We start from the raw sequence: 21,420 nt of genomic DNA on the forward strand, positions 1-21,420 counted from the left end.
ACCACTTCCCCATCGGTGGAACACGTTTGTATATTAATACCTTTCAAGTATTTAAATGTCTATCGTCCCTGTCCCTCCTTTCCTATAGGACAGTGGTTCCCAAACGTAGTTTAGAAGGCACTCAAGCAAGTCAGGTTTTCAGGATGTCCACAATGAATATTCATAAGACAGATTTGCATGCACTGCCTCCACTGCATGCAGATCTCTCTCATGAATATTCATTGTGGATATCCTGAAAACCTGACTAGTTGGGGTGCCTCCAAGATCAGGTTTGGGAACCACTGTTCTATGGCATGCATATTTAGGTCTCCCAAGTCTTCTCATGTGTTGTGGCACAACAAACCTCACACTGTCACCTTCTCCTGAACCGCCCCATGTCTTATGTCACAAAACTTGAACAAGGGCATTCAACACCTCCTTTCTTATGCTGCTTATGATTTTTCTATGCAGCCTAGCATCTTTCTGGCTTTGGCTACTGCCGTGTCACATTTTTTTGCCACCTTGAGATCCTCATTCCTCAGACACTATCACCCCAAGGTCCCTCTCCTGGTCCATGCACATCAACCTCTCACATGCTATTCTATATAGCTGCTTTAGATTTCTACACTCCAAGTGCATCAGTCTGCACTCCTTCACATTAAATTTTAGCTAGTAAACATTAGACCATTCTTCTAATTTTTGTAGATCACTTCTTAAAGGTGTCTGCTCCTTTTAGTGTGTCCATCCTGTTGCAAATCTTCATGTCATTTATAAAAAGGAAAACATTTCAGTCTAACCCTTCAGCAACCTTACTCACAAATATACCAAACAGAATCAGCCTCAGCACCAATCCCTGAGGCACTTCACTACTAATCTTTCTTTCCCTAGAGTGAATTCCATTTACCACTACCCTCTGTTTTGCTGAAATCCAAGTAGACTACCTCGAGTGTGTGTCCTCGATCCAGTTCTTTGGTCACACCCCCCCCCCCCCCCCCCCACACACACACACACACAAAAAAAAATCAGATTTATTGGGCACAATTTTCCTTTGGCAAAACCATGTTGCCTCGGATCTTGCAAGCTGTTGGATTCTAAGAAGTTCACGATCCTTTCCTTTAGCAGCACATCCATAACTTTTTCAACCACAAAATTGAAGTTTCCCATTTCTTCTCCATTACTATTTTTGTGATGAGGTCCTACATCTACTTTTCTCCAATTCTGTGAACCCTTTCTCATCTGCAAAGTTTTATTAAGCAAATCTCGAAGAGAACCCACCAGAATATCTCTGAGCTCCTTTAATATTCAGAGATGTATTTCATCTGACCCCATGGCTTTGTCAACTATGTTTTTACAAGCTGTGCATGAACACTTTCTTCCATGAATGGTGTAATATCTACTTCATTCCCATATATACCTTTGTCAACCAACCATGTACATAACTACATAAGTATTGAAATACTGGGAAAGACCAAAGGTCCATCAAGCCCAGTATCCTGTTTCCAACAGTGACCAATCCAGGTCACAAATACCTGGCAAGATCCCAAAAAAGTACAAAACATTTTATACTGCTTATCCCAGAAATAGTGGAATTTCCCCAAGTCCATTTAATCATGGTCTATGGACTTTAGGAAGCAGTCCAAATCTTTTTAAAACTCCGCTAAGCTAACCGCCTTTACCACATTCTCTGGCAACAAATTCCAGAGTTTAATTACACGTTAAGTGAAGAAACATTTTCTCAGATTCGTTTTAAATTTACTATATTGCAGCTTCATCCCATGCCCCCTAGTCCTAGTATTTTTGGAAAGCGTAAACAGATGCTTCACATCTACCCGTTCAACTCCACTCATTATTTTATAGACCTCCATCATATCTCCCTCAGCCACCTTTTCTCCAAGCTGAAGAGCCCTAGCCGCTTTAGCCTTTCCTCATAGGGAAGTCGTCCCATCCCCTTTATCATTTTCGTTGCCCTTCTCTGCACCTTTTCTAATTCCACTATATCTTTTCTCAGATGCGGCGACCAGAATTGAACACAATAGTCGAGGTGTGGTCACACCATGGAGCGATACAAAGGCATTATAACATCCTAATTTCTGTGTTCCATTCCTTTCCTAATAATACCTAACATTCTATTTGCTTTCTTAGCCACAGCAGCACACTGAGCAGAAGGTTTCAACATATCATCAATGACGACACCTAGCTCCTTTCTTGGTCCATGACTCCCAACGTGGAACCTTGCATGATGTAGCTATAATTCGGGTTCCTCTTTCCCACATGCATCACTTTGCACTTGCTCACATTAAACGTCATCTGCCATTTAGATGCCCAGTCTCCCAGTCTCGTAAGGTTCTCTTGTAATTTTTCACAATCCTCCCGTGATTTAACAACTTTGAATAACTTTGTGTCATCAGCAAATTTAATTATCTCACTAGTTAATCCCATCTCTAGGTCATTTATAAATTTCTTAAAAAGCAGCGGTCCCAGCACAGACCCCTGGGGAACCCCACTAACTACCCTTCTCCATTGAGAATACTGACCATTTAACCCTACTCTTTGTTTTCTTTTAACCAGTTTTTAATCCACAATAGAACACCACCTCCTATCCCATGACTCTCCAATTTCTTCTGGAGTCTTTCATGAGGTACTTTGTCAAACGCCTTCTGAAAATCCAGATACACAATATCAACCGGCTCACCTTTATCCACATGTTTGTTCACCCCTTCAAAGAAATGTAGTAGATTGGTGAGGCAAGATTTCCCTTCACTAAATCCATCTTGACTTTGTCTCATTAATCCATGCTTTTGAATATACTCTGTAATTTTGTTCTTTATAATAGTCTCTACCATTTTGCCTGGCACTGACATCAGACTCACTAGTCTATAATTTCCCGGATCTCCACTGGAAACTTTTTAAAAAATCGGCATTACATTGGACACCCTCCAATCTTCCGGTAACACACTCGATTTTAAGGATAAATGATATATTATTTATTTATTGCACTTGTATCCTACATTTTCCCACCTATTTGCAGGCTCAATGTGGCTTACACGGTGTAGTTATGATATAGTCTACAGGATATCAGATACAGTTTGTAATATGCAAAGATTAAATCAGATACAATTGGTAATGTGCCAAAGTTAAGTAAGGGAAGAGAGAGGGGAGGTGCTAGGCTGGGTGATATAGACGGTGGATTTTAATAACTGGATGGGTTGATGAGGTAGTTTTATAAGGTTAAGGGTTATCTTTGTAGGCCTTGTTAAAAAGATGTGTCTTCAGAGATTTGCGAAAGTTAGTTATTTCTGCAATAGTTTTCAGGGCTGTAGGTAATGCATTCCACAATTGTGTGCTCATGTAAGAGAAGGTGGAGGCGTGTATCAGCTTGTATTTCAGTCCTTTACAGCTGGGAAAGTGCAGATTGAGAAATTTACGGGCTGATCTTATGGCATTTCTGGGAGGCAGGTCCACGAGGTTTACTAACAATAGCTCAGCAAGCTCATTTTTCAGTTCTATCAGTACTCTGGGATGAATACCATCTGGTCCAGGAGATTTGCTATTCTTCCGTTTCTAGAACTGTCCCATTACATGCTCCAGGTTTACAGAGAATTCATTAAGTTTCTCCGACTTGTCAGGTTCGAATACCATTTCCGGCACCTGTATCCCACCCAAATCTTCCTTGGTGAAGACCGCAGCAAAGAATTCATTTAATCTCTCCGTTACGGCTTTGTCTTCCCTGATTGCCCCTTTTACTCCTCGGTCATCTAGCAGTCCAACCGATTCTTTTGCCGGCTTCCTGCTTTTAATATACCTAAAAAAAAATTTTACTGTGTGCTTTTGCCTCCAACGCAATCTTTTTTTCGAAGTCCCTCTTAGCCTTCCTTATCAGCGCTTTGCATTTAACTTGACATTCCTTATGCTGTTTCTTAGTATTTTCAGTCGGTTCCTTCTTCCATTTTCTGAAGGATTTTCTTTTAGCTCTAAAAACTTCCTTCACCACACTTTTTAACCACGTCGGCTGTCGTTTGGTCTTCCGTCTTCCTTTTTTAATACGCGGAATATATTTGGCCTGGGCTTCCAGGATGGTGTTTTTGAACAGCATCCACATCTGATGTAAATTTCTGAACCTCGCAACCGCTCCTCTAAGTTTTTTTTTCACCGTTCTTCTCATTTTATCATAGTCTCCTTTTTTAAAGTTAAACACTAATGTATTTGATTTCCTATGTATACTTACTTCAAAGCTAATATCAAATCCGATCATATTATGATCACTGTTATCAAGCAGCCCATGCACTATTACCTCCAGCTGAACAATCATATACAATAATGAAGGAGATAGGTGAAGACTCAACTGGCATTTAATCTGACCGTACATTAAATTTATAGAGTGAAGAGGTGATGCCTCAAGAAGCCCCCGGCTAGATAACTAAAAAGCTCACAGGGGCTGGGCTGCTTCATCATCAGCAAACACCCCTGGACAATTCAATGGTCTTCTGCAAATAATTAGTTTCGTCACCTGCCTCAGGGTCAAATGGTCTGCGTCAATCTTAGCTTAGAGAACACTCAGCCCGTTGAAGCTGAGTGTTCTCTAAGCTAAGATTGACGCAGACCATTTGACCCTGAGGCAGGTGACGAAACGTTGGCCACCGTTGGTCATGGTCGTATTCAGCGTCCCGAGAGCTTAGATGGAATAAAAGCTAAATAATTTGTATATTTAAACCTTTAAGTAAAGAAAAAGTCCCCTCCGAAGGGACACCACCTTGCAAGTGGTGGAGGGGCTTCTGTGTTTCAATGACTCAGAGGGCTATGCTGTAGGGTTACCCATATCAGACAGGCCTCTGAGGAGAAACCAGACAAAGAGTGTCCCAACCTGGAGGATCCAAGATGGCGTTGAGGGAGGACGTACGCTAGTTGAGTTCCCGTTTTACACCAGAATGCCTGAAGAAGAAGGCGCGCTCCCCAGAGAATGGGGAAGAGAAAAGGCAAAGCCGTGGTGCTGTCCTCCTCGAACACGGCTGGGGTTCCCACCACTTCTCAGTCTATTTTGGAGAAATTCGGGGTCAAAACGTCGGGGATATCGGTTCTTGCTTCGGGGAACAGCAAGGCTTTATTGCTGAATCTCAGTGGCGGGAGTGACTTTGAGTCCCCCTGTTGGCACGACCCCTCCAAGACCCGGAAATAGTAATGCTTCGCTATGGAGGTCAATAATGGAAACGCCCGAAGTGGGTTAGGATTTTCATGTGACCCGAGGAGGTCCTGGCGCAGCATCGACTCCAGATAATAAACCAACTGGGGGATTGGAGAGTGAGCTCTTCCCCCCGAAGATATCTGGAGCGGTTTCTGTGGAGAAATTGGACTTGGTGAAGCCAATAATGTCATAAAGGACATACTATAGGAACTGCAGCAGAATGTGAATAACTGTCTTCTTCAAATGTTTAAAATTTTTCACTATGTGAGTTAAAGAATTTATATTAATACTTATCTAACAAAGTGGAAGTCCAAGATATAAAAAGAGACTTTGATTACGGAAATGGCTTCTCTATGAAAATTAGATAATTTGGTAATGAAGAATAGTTATTTTTCTTGTAAAAACTGGAATTTCTGGAGAACCAATTAAGGGAAAATAACTTGAGAATGATAAATTTACCTATAATATCCTATATATTAGCTATTGAATTCTTGAAGAAATATTTCTCTGATACTTTGCTAATACCTTCTGATAGCTACCTTTTGGTGACAAATTATATTTCCTTTAAAATCTTCTTTCAGAGAAAAGAGATGTGTTTAACTGACATTTTGGAAAAGTCAGAAGTTATAGATAGTTATATTATTAGTGACTTTCGTCTTTGATTAGATAGGAACAACGTTTTGAAATTGTATTTCCGATATATGGTTGATAGTTTTTTGGGTTCAAAGATGAATATATTTCCTGACACATCAAGGGAATCACAGACTGGGAGGTGTGAAGTCTTGGCTTTTCAGCCAGGAATCATTGCCCCAGGTGGGACCTTCCTAGCACGATTCCCTTGTAAGTGTTTTATTTTCCTTATTACTTATTTGTTTGAACCTAAGAAATTATAGAGTTTGTGGAAACAGATTAAGAATCCTCTGCAGCAACTTCCTTCAGTTACCACTGTACCGGCTGCAATAACCGATTAACCTTCCTCCCTCAGAAAATGTGTAAGATTAACCGTTTTGAGTTTTTCTTATTTTCTTTAAGATTGTTTTCCTGATCTTGGATCTTCCAATTGTGGACAATTATGTAAATATATATTGTTGAGAGAAAATGTTTTCCTTTTTATATTAATTTCTGTATTTCCTTACATTTATGTGATAAATGTGAATGTAATTAAGTAAAATGATAAATAAAATAATTTAAAAAAAAAAGTAAAGAAAAAGTAAGCAATAAGAAAATAATTATTTGCAGAAGACCATTGAATTGTCCAGGGGTGTTTGCTGATGATGAAGCAGCCCAGCCCCTGTGAGCTTTTTAGTTATCTAGCCGGGGGCTTCTTGAGGCATCACCTCGTCACTCTATAAATTTAATGTACGGTCAGATTAAATGCCAGTTGAGTCTTCACCTATCTTTTTCATTATTGTATATGGTTGTTCAGACAGAAGTACTAGGAGGAGATTGCCTTCATAATTTGCTTTAATCATTCTATTACCTCCAGCACCAGATCATGTTCTCCACTAAGGACTAGGTCTAGAATTTTTCCTTCTCTCGTCGGCTCCTGTACCAGCTGCTCCATAAAGCTGTCCTTGATTTCATCAAGGAATTTTACCTCCCTAGCGTGCCCCGATGTTACATTTACCCAGTCAATATTGGGGTAATTGAAATCACCCATTATTATTACATAAATATTTATTTATTTATTATCACATTTGTATCCCACCTTTTCCCACTGATTACGGGCTCAAAGTGGCTTACAATAATACTGTAGTATAGTTACAATGCAAGAAGTACAATTTTTTTGCAAATTTGGGAGCAAGAAAAATAACAATCAGTAGTAAATAAGAACATAAGGTGTATTCATAGTCCATTGGATCTTATAATAGTAAGGGATAATTCTGATTATGTTGAACCTGAGGAATAAGCCTTCTTGAACAATACTGTTTTCAATGATTTCCTAAAGTTTAGGTAATTCTGGGTAGTTTTTGTTAATTTGGGTAAGGCGTTCCACAGTTGAGTGCCAGTGAAGTTTCTCTGACTCGTACATCTGAAATACCATTTCCGACACCCAGTTTGTTTGCGCCCCTAATTTCCTTTAACATTTCTGCATCCGTCTGTTCATCCTGGCCAGGCGGACGGTAGTACACTACTATCACTATCCCTTTCCCCTTTACACATGGAATTTCAATCCACAGTGATTTCAAGAAATGCTTTGTTTCCTGCAGAATTTTCAATCTATTTGATTCAAGGCTCTCGTTAATATACAATGCTACCCCTCCAACAATTCGATCCACCCTATCACTACGATATAATTTGTACCCCGGTATGACAGTGTCCCACTGGTTATCCTCCTTCCACCAGGTCTCAGAGATGCCTATTATATCTAATTTTTCATTTAGTGCAATATATTCTAACTCTTCCATCTTATTTCTTAGACTCCTGGCATTCGCATATAGACATTTCAAACTATGTTTGTTGTTCCTATTTACATCTTGCTTAGTACTTGACAGTATTAATTTGTAATCTTTTGTCTGATTTTTAAGGACACCTGAACTACTACGGTCTCTTTTGCAACCTATCAGGATACCCTATCTTCCCTGTTTTGGTGATATATTTGAAAGGTACCTTATCCTGAACCATGTGCTTCTAAGCGACTGTTGCCCCCCCCCCCCCCCCCCCCCCCCCGTTTCTAGTTTAAAAGCTGCTCTATCTCCTTTGTAAATGCCAATGCCAGCAGCCTGGTCCCACCCTGGTTAAGGTGGAGCCCATCCTTTCAGAATAGGCTCCCCCTTCCCCAGAATGTTGCCCAGTTTCTAACAAATCTAAAATCCTCCCCCCTGCACCATCATCTCATCCACGCAATGAGACTCCGAAGCTCTGCCTGTGGAATGGGTAGCATTCCAGAAAATGCTACCCCTAGAGGATCTGGATTTGAGCTTTCTACCTAAGAGCCTAAATTTGGCTTCCAGAACCTCTCTCCCACATTTTCCTATGTCATTGGTACCCACATGTACCAAGACAGCCGACTCTACTACTACTACTACTACTATTTAGCATTTCTATAGCGCTACAAAGCGTACGCAGCGCTGCACAAACATAGAAGAAAGACACCTCCCTAGCACTATCTAAAATCCTATCTAGGCGACGTGTGAGGTCCGCCACCTTCGCACCAGGCAGGCAAGTCACCAGGCGATCCTCACGTCCACCAGCCACCCAGCTATTTATATGCCTAATGATCGAATCACCAACTACAACAGCTGTCCCTTCCCTCCCAGGCAGCACTTGGAGACATAACCTCAGTGCGAGAGGATAGTACATCCCCTGGTGGGCAGGTCCTGGCTACAGGAGTACTTCCTACTTCACCAGGGTGGTGCTCTCCTTCTAGGAGACCTCGCTCCTCCAAGGTAGCACAGGGGCTACCAGAATGGAGGTGGGACTTCTCTACAACATCCCTGTAGGTCTCCTCTATGTACCTGTCTGTCTCCCTCAGCTCCACCAAGTCTGCTACTCTAGCCTCAAGAGAACGGACATGGTCCTTCACCAGGATTTTCTTCCATGAACAGAGAAATATGTGTTTAGCATATCTGATTTTTAAACATCATTCTCCACATAGCATTGGTGGAAGGGTAGCATCATGTGTTAAAGAGGGTCTTGAATCAAATAGATTAAAGGTTCTGCAGGACACAAAACACCTTGGAATCCCTATAGATAGAAACTCCATGTGTAAAGGGGAAAAGGATAGTGATAGGAATGTGTTAACGTCCACCTGGCCAGAATGAACAGACACACCATACCTCACCTCACTGACAACAACCAAAATGAAGGAAGAAAAGTAGATAAGTAATGCCACACTGGGAAGAGACCAAGGGTCCATCGAGCCCAGCTTCCTGACAACGACAGCGGCCAATTCAGACCAAAGGCACCTGGCAAGCTTCCCAAACACAATCAAATGGACAACCTCAACAGAAGGGAAAGAAAGATCATAAAAAACCCCACACAAACTAAGAAACGACAACTGACAAAAGTCCACATAACACCGAACACAGAAGACCCATACAAAAAATTCAAGTAGGTTATGTTAATGCCAGATCCGTGGTAAACAAAACAACAATAGTAACAGACTGGATCATGTCAGAAAAACTTGATCTACTCTTCATCACTGAAACCTGGATCCATGATCAAGAGGACCCTATGCCCTCCAGGATACAAAATCACTCACTGGACCAGAAAGGAAAAGAGAGGCAGAGGCATAGCACTAAAATATTGATCCCATTTTACCATCGAACCCACTGCCAAGTCCATAACAACCCAATTCAAAATAGCCTCAATCAGAATCCACCACAAAACTCTGCTCGACTACTACTACTATTACTTATAATTTCTAAAGCACTACTAGACGTACGTAGCGCTGTACACTTGAACATGAAGAGACAGTCCCTGCTCGACAGCTTACAATCTAATTAGGACACACAAACAGGACAAACAAGAGATAAGGGAATATTAAAATGAGAATGATAAAATAAGGGTTCTGAACAAGTTAGGAGTTAAAAGCAGCATCAAAAAGGTGGGCTTTTAGCTTAGATTTGAAGACGGTCAGAGATGGAGCTTGACGTACCGGCTCAGGAAGTCTATTCCAGGCATATGGTGCAGCAAGATAAAAGGAATGAAGTCTGGAGTTGGCAGTGGAGGAGAAGGGTGCAGATAAGAGAGATTTACCCAGTGAACGGAGTTCCTGGGGAGGATTGTAGGGAGAGATGAGAGTGGAGAGGTACTGAGAAGCAGCAGAGTGAATGCACTTATAGGTCAATAAGAGGAGTTTGAATTGTATGCAGAAAGGGATAGGAAGCCAGTGAAGTGACTTGAGTTGAGGGCTAATATGAGCATAACAACACTGGTGGAATATTAGTCGTGCAGCAGAATTTTGAACAGATTGAAGAGAAGAGAGATGGCTAAGTGGGAGACCTGTAAGAAGCAAGTTGCAACAGTCTAAGCGAGAGGTGATAAGAGTGTGGATGAGGGTTCTGGTAGTGTGCTCAGAAAGGAAAGTTCAAATTTTGGTGATATTACAGAGAAAGAAACGACAAGTTTTAGCAATCTGCTGAATATGTGCAGATAAGGAGAAGGAGGATGACCCCAAGGTTATAAGCTGATGAGACAGGAAGGATGAGAGTGTTATCCACACAAATAGAGAATGGGGGAGGAGGAGAGGTTGGTTTAGGGGGAAAGATAAGAAGCTCAGTCTTGGTCATATTTAGTTTCAGATGGCGCTGAGACATCCAGGCAGAAACATCTGACAGGTAAGCTGATACTTTGGCCTGGATTTCGGCTGAGACCACCTAAATTGCGTCTTGTTTTACAAACCACCATGCAATTGGAACGAAATCCAATCAAACTTCATGGACTTCATTTAAAATAGTTGTGTATCCAACTCCAATATTACTAGTATTAGGAGACATTAACCTTCACCTAGAAGACACAAACTCTACCAACACACGAGAATGCAAGGACTTCCTTCACTTATGGGATCTTAAATGGCCACACAGGCAAACAACCCATGTGAAAGGGCACACACTTGACCTCATCTCAAACAAACTGTCCACAGACCAGAACCTAATTAACAGAAACTAAATGGACTGACCATTACAAACTAAACCTATCCCTAAAATGGCGGAAAAGGGGTTCTCTTCGCATACGAGAACACACAACCCACAGCACAAGAGGCCAAATAGACTCAGAAACCTTCTGGCAACAGAGATACCGTAATGATTGGACAGCACAAACGGACTTTATATACTACCTCTCAGAATGGAATAAAAGATGTATAAGCATATTAGACAAAATAGCACATTTATGAATAAGAACCTCACACAGACATAATTCGATACTGTGGTTCAACGAACTGGAAAAATTAAAAACACAATCCAGGAAACTCTAACGAGCATGGAAAAAAATAAAAGATGAACACACACTCAACACATGGAAACAAATACAAAGAAAATACAAAGACGCAATAAGACAGACCAAAAGGTCATACTATAAAACTAAAATAGGGCCAGACTACAAAGATATGAAGAAATTATACCAACTCGTGAACAAACTACTAGACATATCTCCGGTCACCACAACCAATACTGACATCCCATCTGCAGACAATCTTGTTAAAGACTTCAACGAAAAAAAATTGCAAACATACGCAAAAACTCTACCTCAGGACAACATGGATACTGAAAACTTCATCAATGGTTTGGACCCAACCCCTGGTGAATATCCAGCAGACCAAACCTGGTCAAACTTCGCTCTCCTCACTGCCAATACAGTTACCCAGGCGATTAACAGGTTCTCCAACACTCACTGTCAATTGGATACCTGTCCCAGCTACCTAATAAAATCCGCCCCCCACCGCTTCATAGCAGAACTCACATCCCACTTAAACTACATGCTTCAACAAGGTCTCTTCCCTAAGGAAAAAGGCAACATCCTACTCGCCCCAATACCAAAAGACACCAAGAAAAAAACAAATGACATCATCAACTACCGCCCAGTAGCATCTATCCCACTGGTAGTCAAATTAATGGAAAGCATGGTAACCAAACAATTGAATGATTATATAGCAGGATCCAAGATGGCCGCCATGTGAGACGGACGTCAGTTGTGTCTCTGCGTTGATCCACTAACTTGAGAGATGCTAAAAGGGAAAAGCCGGGCCGCTGCCGGTTCATTCTTACCTATATGCAGTGAACTCCGGATTTAGAATTGTCGGTAGGAGGCTCGCTTATTCCATCCACAGCAAATGGAGGCCCGGAGCGGAACCATGAGCTGGAAATCACTTTGAGCCCCGGCATTAGAGTTACTCCCCCACAGCCACGAGGAAGCAGTTCCCCTATTACGGCGTCCTGAAGGACACAGGAAATGGAGGACAGGAGGTACAACAAGATCAAGTAGGGGAATTGGGGAGTTTACAAACTCCTCTGAAAATTGCAGAGACGGCTTTGTTGGTTGAATGTCAAGCTTCTAACCTTGAAGTAGAAAATTCTTCTCAACAATCTGAGGTACTGATCACTCAATCTGCTTCTTTCTTCAATAAACCTAATGAAGTGACCTTAGATAATCTTTGGACATTAATTGCTGACTTTGCTAAAGTATTATGCCCCCAGGTTAAAAAATTGTCAGAAGAAATAGTAACCTTAAAGGGGAATTTGAAAGAAACTGAAAGTGAACTAAAAGTTTTGAATCAGCAGGTTCTAAAACAAGAAAAGGATATCTAGCATGTTCATCAAGTGCAAAATAATATGCTCAAACACTTGATGAATCTCAGAAGAAAGACTGAAATCTTTGAGAATTACTCTAGAAGTAATAATTTACACTTCATTAATTTTCCTTTACAGAAAACAGTCTCTCCTCGGGAAATGCTAAAAACTTATCTTAAAGAGGTTGTGGAGGTTGGGGAAGACAATATTCCCTCATTCTCACAGGTGTATTACCTCCCCATTAAAGGTGAAGAAAAGCAACAATTTCAGAATAATCAGGTTTTAGATGTTTCAGCACTGCTGGAAACATCAGACTTGGAACAACTAACAACAACTTTGGTGGCTACAGTTGCATTAACACCAGATAAAATTTGGATTTTGAGATTATTTTTTCAAAATAAAGATATTTAAAGGTTTTAAAGTCCGAATTTACCCGGATGTTTCGAGGGATATTCAAAAAAGACGTCAGCAATTTCTTCAAATTAAATCACAAGCACTTCAAATAGGAGCAACTTGTTTCCCTTAAATATCCTTGCAAATGTTTGATCAGATACCAGTTACAGAACCTTCTCAATTGGCAGCTTTCATATCAACCAGACAACCAATGGGAAGTATTACCATCTAGTAATAACTGTTAGTAATAATGTAAATCTGTTATCCATCCAGATTTCCTAACTTAAGTTTGATGATGTTTTTCTCCATTTATTAGGTATCTTGGATCCACATTGTGGACTTTTGGGATCTTGCCAGGTACTTGTGACCTGGATTGGCCACTGTTGGAAACAGGATGCTGGGCTTGATGGACCTTCGGTCTGTCCCAGTATGCTAATACTTATGTACTTATCTCTGGATCTGAACTCGCAGCTTCATGGCTACAAATCAGGGCTCTAATGCTGAGCTAAAAGATAGCAAGCCAGCTGAGCTAGGTGAAAGATAACTAGCCTTCTTATTTGCAGGTGATTACCACTCTATCGTGTCCCATATTAACATCAGGGCTGGTTTTAGACCAGGCGTAGCTAGGTTGGCCTCCCACTTAGTCACCTCTCCAAACTGTTCAAAACTCTGCTGCCCATCTCATCTTCCGCCAGGGTCGCTTTACTCATACTACCCCTCTCCTCAAGTCGCTTCACTGGCTCCCTATCCGTTTTCGCATCCTGTTCAAACTTCTTCTACTAACCTATAAATGTACTCACTCTGCTGCTCCCCAGTATCTCTCCACACTCGTCCTTCCCTACACCCCTTCCCGTGCACTCCGCTCCATGGATAAATCCTTCTTATCTGTTCCCTTCTCCACTACTGCCAACTCCAGACTTCGCGCCTTCTGTCTCGCTGCACCCTACGCCTGGAATAAAACTTCCTGAGCCCCTACGTCTTGCCCCATCCTTGGCCACCTTTAAATCTAGACTGAAAGCCCACCTCTTTAACATTGCTTTTGACTCGTAACCACTTGTAACCACTCGCCTCCACCTACCCTCCTCTCCTCCTTCCTGTACACATTAATTGATTTGATTACTTTATTTTTTGTCTATTAGATTGTAAGCTCTTTGAGCAGGGACTGTCTTTCTTCTATGTTTGTGCAGCGCTGCTTACGCCTTGTAGTGCTATAGAAATGCTAAATAGTAGTAGTAGTTTAGACCAGGCGTAGCTACGTGGGGCCACGGGGGCATGGGCTTCCACAGATTACGCCCTGCCCCCTCTACATCTGACACCCCACCCCCCCAATCAGGTACCTTGTTTGCTGGCGGGGCTCCCCAAACCCCGCCAGCCGAAGAGTTTTCTTCAGTGCCGGTTGACTCCGGCGCCTTCGTTGTGTGATCTTCTGTTTCTGACGCCTTACGTCCTGCATGGGGCTACATGCACGGTGCAGGACGTAAGGTGTCAGAAACAGATGATCCCACAACGAAGGCGCCGGAGTCGACCGGCACTGAAGAAGACTCTTTGGCTGGCGGGGATTGGGGACCCCCGCCAGCAAACAAGGTACCTGATGTGGCGGTGGGGCGGCTGTTGTGGGGGGGGGGGGGATGGGTTTGCGGTGGTGGTCCAAAGTGGCGGTGGCGCTGGGGGGGGGGGGGCAGCTAAACAGTGCCCCCCCACCTCGGGCTCTGGCCCCCCCCTCCCGCCAAGGTCTGGCTATGCCCCTGTTTTAGACACATGAGAGAGCAAGGTACAAATGTGGGAATGGGGCACCAGGTTCTCTGTGCCCTGACCCTCCCCTCTTCCTGTACACCAAGATCTTATCACACTGCTGCCCTCAATTCCTGTTCTCTCATCTTGTAACCTCCCTTCCATGGCCTTGACCCAACTTTCAGATTCCACTGTCAACCCAAAAGAAAATGCATCATGGGATTCCCAAAAAATGTGCCCTCCAATGAGCTCCCATGATGCATTTCCTTGTGAGAAAGTGAGATGTGGCGGTGCACTTGAGCAAGGGACTGCACAGGAAGATCCCATACCAGCACAGGACAAGAGCATCAGAAGAGGCATAGGTGACAGCAGTTGTATGGGGAAAGGAGGGGGAGAAGATGCTGGCCCCTAGACCATGTGGGAGCACCGGAGGTGAGATGCTGGACACCCAGGGGTGGGGGGAGGGATAGGGAGGGAAAAGGGAGATGCATCAAGGATGGGTAAAGAGAGAAAGAGAAATGCTGGATACACTGATAGATTCATGTATAGGTCATCTCCCAGATTTAACTTAGTCAGAGTTTGCCATCTATATAAGTAGGATAAATACTTGTGTTTATCAGATATATTACCCAGTGCATAAGATAGTTTTGGTTTAAATAAGGAAAAAATATAGCTATTTAAAAAATAAAAACACCTTTAGTCCGATTACAGTTTAAAGTAATACATAAGTTTGTAATAAATCACATGACATATGAAGAGAAAATTAGATTTCACTCTTCATGCACAACTGCTGAGGCACTATCATCATTTCAAAGACTAATTACATGCATGAAGGAAGTTTTTTCAGGAGAGAGCATAACAAAAACAAAACAAAACAGGAATATATTAAAAAAAATGAAACTAGCCATTAAAATCCTGGTGTGTGCTTATTGTTGGAAGAGGGGAGGGTTACGGGCTGGGAATAACCCTCCCTATCTCCTCTTCAAGGTACCTTTGACAATCATATACCTCAAATCCCATATGGAGCAGTTAATTTCTCAGAACCGTGATAAGGAGATTACATATAAAGTATCACATACCATGTAAAATGAGTTTATCTTGTTGGGCAGACTATGGACCGTACAGGCCTTTATCTGCAGTCATTTACTATGGGGACTGGTGGTTGGGGAGGCGAAGATAATGCTGGGCAGACTTATACGGTCTGTGCCAGAGCTAGTGGTGGGAGGCGGGGCTGGTGGTTGGGAGGTGGGGATGGTGCTGGGCAGACTTATACGGTCTGTGCCAGAGCTGGGGGTGGTTGGGAGGCGGGGATAGTGCTGGGCAGACTTATACGGTCTGTGCCCTGAAGAGGACAGGTACAAATCAAAGTAGGGTATACACAAAAAGTAGCACATATGAGTTTATCTTGTTGGGCAGACTGGATGGACCGTGCAGGTCTTTTTCTGCCGTCATCTACTATGTTACTATGTTACTATGAATATAGAGCAGAAAAAAAAGTGCTAGTGCATCTCACAAGAAAGACTAAGGAGGCTAGGGCTTTTCAGCTTGGAGAAGAGAAGGCTGAGGGGAGACATGATAGAGGCATATAAAATAATGAGTGGAGTGGAACAGGTGGATGTGAAGCGTTTGTTCACGCTTTCCAAAAATACTAGGACTAGGGGGCATGCGATGAAACTACAGTGTAGTAAATTTAAAACAAATCGGAGAAAATGTTTCTTCACCCAACGTGTAATTAAACTCTGGAATTCGTTGCCGGAGAATGTGGTGAAGGCGGTTAGCTTAGCAGAGTTTAAAAAGGGGTTGGACGGTTTCCTAAAGGACAAGTCCATAAACCGCTACTAAACGGACTTGGAAAACTCCAAAATTCCAGGAATAACATGTATAGAATGTTTGTACGTTTGGGAAGCTTGCCAGGTGCCCTTGGCCTGGATTGGCCACTGTCGTGGACAGGATGCTGGGCTCGATGGACCCTTGGTCTTTTCCCAGTATGGCATTACTTATGTACTTATGTAACAATGCAATGGGCTCATGAGAACCTAAAATAGAATGTACAAACCATACAATAGCTACCCTCCCTGCTGTCTCCCCCACCCACCAAAGAGAGTTTTAAATTAAAGAATAACATTTTTCAGTACATGATTATCTATAAAGTTATCTTTTTTGTAGAATCAGACTGCAAACTTTCAGAAAATAAACTTTTTTTTATAATGCACAGAACATGTTCAATCCTGTACATATGACCAATTCTTTTGCATTTTTCTGAGTTCCTTTCAGTTTTTGTGCATCCAATACTCTCTTTTCAATATACATTTATTTATCCATAACAATATGTATTCTATGCTAGGCATGAACTTTGTATCAAAAAGTCTGTTCTGACTTTTAGTCTGCTTACCTATCACAGGCTTGATTTCCAACAGATTTGGGCTCAAACTCTGTTTTTCTTCTGTTCTTGTAGTCAAATCCAAATCCCTTTCATCTTTCTGTATTACTGTATTTGATTGGGCAGTTTTACTCTCTCGCCCCATATCATTGCATTTCCATGACTCAGAGAAACCACAAGACTGTACAAAATCCTGCGTTGTCCTGAGAACACTGACATTTTTAATACTCTCAGCCTTTATATCCATAGTTCCATCAGCAGTTTGCATAGACATTTGTATATATGTCTGGTGATGATCAATGCTCTCTTCTGATGCAGTGGTATTTTGAGGTGTGAGTATATCCAAATTCTTTTGGCTTTGCTGCAATCTATCTTCATTAGATTGTGATGATCCCCCCTCTGTTTCAGTCCCTGAAGAACAGCTTTCACTATCGCTGCTTGTTGATGTTGTGTCCACACTGGAATCGCTATCGCATGGTGCCTCTTCTGCAATAGTATGAAGGCATGCTCTAGGGATATCTACACCCTCCAAGTCCTCCTCCTGCTTAGCATGATCTGGTGGAAGAACCTCTGCTGGGTCTTCTGGTTGCCCTTCACAAGTACCCGCAGACACTTCAGTCAGTTCCTGCACCACACCGGATGGTGAGTTCATTTGCAGACACTGACTGAGATCAGATTCTTGCTTTACCATTGTGGTAAGTGTACGGTCATCTTCACTCTGTGTCTCATCTGGTTCCAGTGCTGGTTCATTCTGCACAGCATCCACTGCCAACGTATTGCTTATTTCCTCAACCAGGGCTCTCTCTTTGACTAACTTTAAGTCTTGCTCCTCACTGGTAAATACGTTAGGCTCGTTTTGATCTTGACCTTCAGAAGATTTCAACAACGTAGACTCAGATTCAGTACTGATTCCGTCACTTTTACAGAGCAACTGAACAGGGCCGATTTCTTCAGTTAAAGCAGACTGAAGCACATTGTGCCCTTCCTGGTCTTTTTCATTCTGACAGCTTGAAGGCAAAAAACTTTCTAATACTACGTTCTCTTCAATTACAGTACTCTGGTCAGTAGGTACAACAGTTTCTGCTTCTATTTCCTGGGTTTGTTCAGATTTTCCATTAGAAGAGGGAATGTCTATGAAATTATCCTTCAAACACTGTTCGCTTTTGGGATGCAAGGACACTTCACTGTCATTATTGTGAACAGATGCCTCCTGTCCAGTAGATGGCAATATGGCATTTTTATCCTCATCCAAAATCTGCTGCTCCTGTTTGTCGTCATTATTTTTATGAAAACAAAAGTTATCAATTCCAATTTCCTGGACAACTGTGTCCACAGAAGGCACTGTCCAAGCTTCAGAGCTAACATTTTTTAGAGAGTCTTGCTCCTCGTGTACGAAAGAGCTTCCTGATGTCTGCTCTTGGGCAAGTACTTTTTCTGCCTCAAAGGGAAGAATATCAGAGCAACTAATGCCTTGGGCAGCGACACAGCTGAATACTGAAGGGCTGTTAACTTTAACATTTTCAAGGATTTCATTTTCTACAGCTTGGCCCTCAGTGTTACAAGGCCCAGTTTCTCGATGTACTTGTGCAGTGTGCATGTTTTCTGTGCTACTTCTGCTTGCAGTTTCACTTCCTGCCCAAGCTTCCTCAGCCTCAAGGCTGCTTGCTGATGTTTCACTGGGCTCAGCCACTTCATGAGAGAACACAGATTCAGTTGTGCTTTTATCAGTGACTTTGTCAAAAGCATCGCATTTCACTTTAGTAGCAGGGCTTCCTGTAACAACCACGCTCTTCCTTAAATTCACTTCATTTAGCCCTTCATTTATATTTTCATCTTTGTTTGTTTCCAGGTTATTACTCTTACCATTGTCATCCTTCTCTACGACCCCATGATCTTCTCCAGATGGAGATTCTTCATCTTTTGTTTCCTTTATTAGCAGCATTTGCTCTTTACCATCAAGAAAATCACTGTGGGTCTCCTGTACAGTGCTTTTGTTTCTAACAAAGTTGTCTCCTACACCATTTTCCATCTTTTCACTTGCTAAGCTTTCCCCACTGTCTTTATCATTGTCCCCATTGTTATCAGCAATATCTTGACTTTTGCAGTTTACCTTTTCTTGCTTGTGATCATATTTCTGCACATCCTCCAGAGATATGCTCTCTGTTTCCTTACCTCCGCCCTCATTAATATCACCAGTAAAGTGCTCTGTGATACCGATTAACATTGTAGTCTCTAAGACTGTCGGCAATTCTTCCAGACATCCAGTTCCAGCCACAACAATCTCATGGTCTCCGTTCTCCATCTGCTCTTTGGTTTGCACGGTATCTGCAGATCCAGTGCAGTTGCTAGATACAATTTGCCCCATATCAACCTTCTCTTTGATGGCATGGGTTTTATTTATAGTTTCCTCTGTCGCAACATTTCCAGTTGTACTCTCTCCAGCAGTGTTCACTTCCTGATTAGTTTTATCACTACTGCACAGGCTTTCTTGATCCAAAACAAGTCCAGTGGATGTCATTTCAGCTTCCTCGTTTGTATTCCCACAGGATGAAACACTTACGCTACCATTTACTCCACTGGTTGTGTTCCTTGTGTGTTCATTTTTATCCGACACATTCTCAGGGATTACAATGGGTGCTTGCCCCTCCTCTTCCTTTTCAGTTTCTGAATTTTTATTTTTACTTTCAGAGGGAAGAGGTGTAATTTCACCACCCAGGGCATCCAGCTGATTCTCTGATATGCCGTTAACTTCTGTTGCTGTATCAGTTCTGTTACCAGCTGTAAGATACTCCACATTAGCAGCAGCTACTGAAGTAGGACCACCAACTTCGCCTGCCTCCATTTCTGCTGAACTCTGGATCTTGGTACTCTGACTCTGCTTTGCATCTAGTCTCGCATTATCTTCAGAAATCTTCTGCACAGATTGCGATTTTGTAGCTGCTTTCTGTAAAAGGAAAATACACAAAATAAATGTATGCACAATCTATTGTTACTGTCAAGCAAAAAGTATACAGTAAAGAGAAACGGGCACATTGAAAAAAATATGTAGTATAACGGGGCACATTAATTTTGGTTATAGAATACTGCATACCACAGTAGCAACATTACTGAATGATTTTCTTACACCTCTTCCATCTGTATTTTATTTTATTATTTTTTTTGTTACATTTGTACCCCGCGCTTTCCCACTCATGGCAGACTCAATGCGGCTTACATGGGGCAATGGAGGGTTAAGTGACTTGCCCAGAGTCACAAGGAGCTGCCTGTGCCTGAAGTGGGAATCAAACTCAGTTCCTCAGTTCCCCAGGACCAAAGTCCACCACCCTAACCACTAGGCCACTCCTCCACTGTTGCTACTATTTGAGATTCTACATGGAATGTTGCTATTCCAACATTCCATGTAGAAGTCGGCCCTTGCAGATCACCAATGTGGCCGTGCAGGCTTCTGCTTCTGTGAGTCTGACGTCCTGCACGTATGTGCAGGACGTCAGACTCACAGAAACAGAAGCCTGCGCAGCCTTCTACATTCCATGGAATGTTACTAGTGGAATAGCAACATTCCATGTAGAATCTCCAACAGTAGCAACATTCCATGTAGAATCTCCAATAGTATCTGTTTTATTTTTGTTATATTTGTACACTGCGCTTTCCCACTCATGGCAGGCTTACATGGGGCAATGGAGGGTTAAGTGACTTGCCCAGAGTCACAAGGAGCTGCCTGTGCCTGAAGTGGGAATCGAACTCAGTTCCCCGTATTACACAACTCAAGGGTTTATGCTATAAGTAAATGCTTTAACACAATCTTTATTAAATGACCATCCCAGTAATGATCTGGATCCTTCAAGCATGAATATAGACACACGCTATATGATATTGCTGACACCCCAGGGACTATAACTTGCATGTCCTCACTCTGAAAATAGAATATGACTTCCTGTAACCTCAGAATTTACACTGACTAGGTTAGTGGTCTTAATACTGCTGTAGACACACCTAACCTTTCTGGTTTTCAGCAAAATATGTGCAAGATATTTGCCTTCATTGGAAATGCACAGTATACAACCTGTCTCATGCATATTCCTTGTGGCTAATTTGAAAACCAAACTAGTTAGATATGCCTACAGAGCAGAACTATGAACCAGACTTAGTTATTTATTGAAATTTACAAATTTCTCTCTTTTTTCCTACTGGTTTCTTATTCTCCATTTAGGGGGTAGTTTTAAAAGTCATTTATAGAAATAAAATAAGGTTTACGTGCAGAAATGGTTTCTATTATGATTAGCCAAGCCAAATGCAAGTAATAACAAAAGCACATATTGCCATTTTGTGCATACTTTTACCCATAACAAGAAAAGGGGTTACCAGAAGCAAAGCTGCCACAAGATTCCTATTTATGGATCTATTTACTGATTGTATATGGAAACCTATAACTTGGTCGGATCACTACAAATTGCAGTTGATAATTCAATGGTTTGAAATGTTAGTAAGACTAGAAAAGGTATGTCACAAAATCAGACCAGAGGTAA

General features: G+C 42.0%; 1 protein-coding gene across 1 annotated transcript in view; it reads right to left on the bottom strand.

Moving 5' to 3' along the window:
• The window catches only part of AKAP13 (A-kinase anchoring protein 13), a 642,893-nt gene that overhangs the window by 302,999 nt on the left and 318,474 nt on the right, over window positions 1-21,420 (bottom strand). Inside the window, exon 8 of the mRNA XM_030189716.1 lies at window positions 16,907-19,838. Within this exon, the coding sequence (XP_030045576.1) occupies window positions 16,907-19,838 (2,932 nt within the window). The remainder of the gene's footprint in view (window positions 1-16,906; window positions 19,839-21,420) is intronic.

This window comes from Microcaecilia unicolor, chromosome 1 (assembly GCF_901765095.1).
Source record: "Microcaecilia unicolor chromosome 1, aMicUni1.1, whole genome shotgun sequence".
NCBI lineage: Eukaryota > Metazoa > Chordata > Amphibia > Gymnophiona > Siphonopidae > Microcaecilia > Microcaecilia unicolor.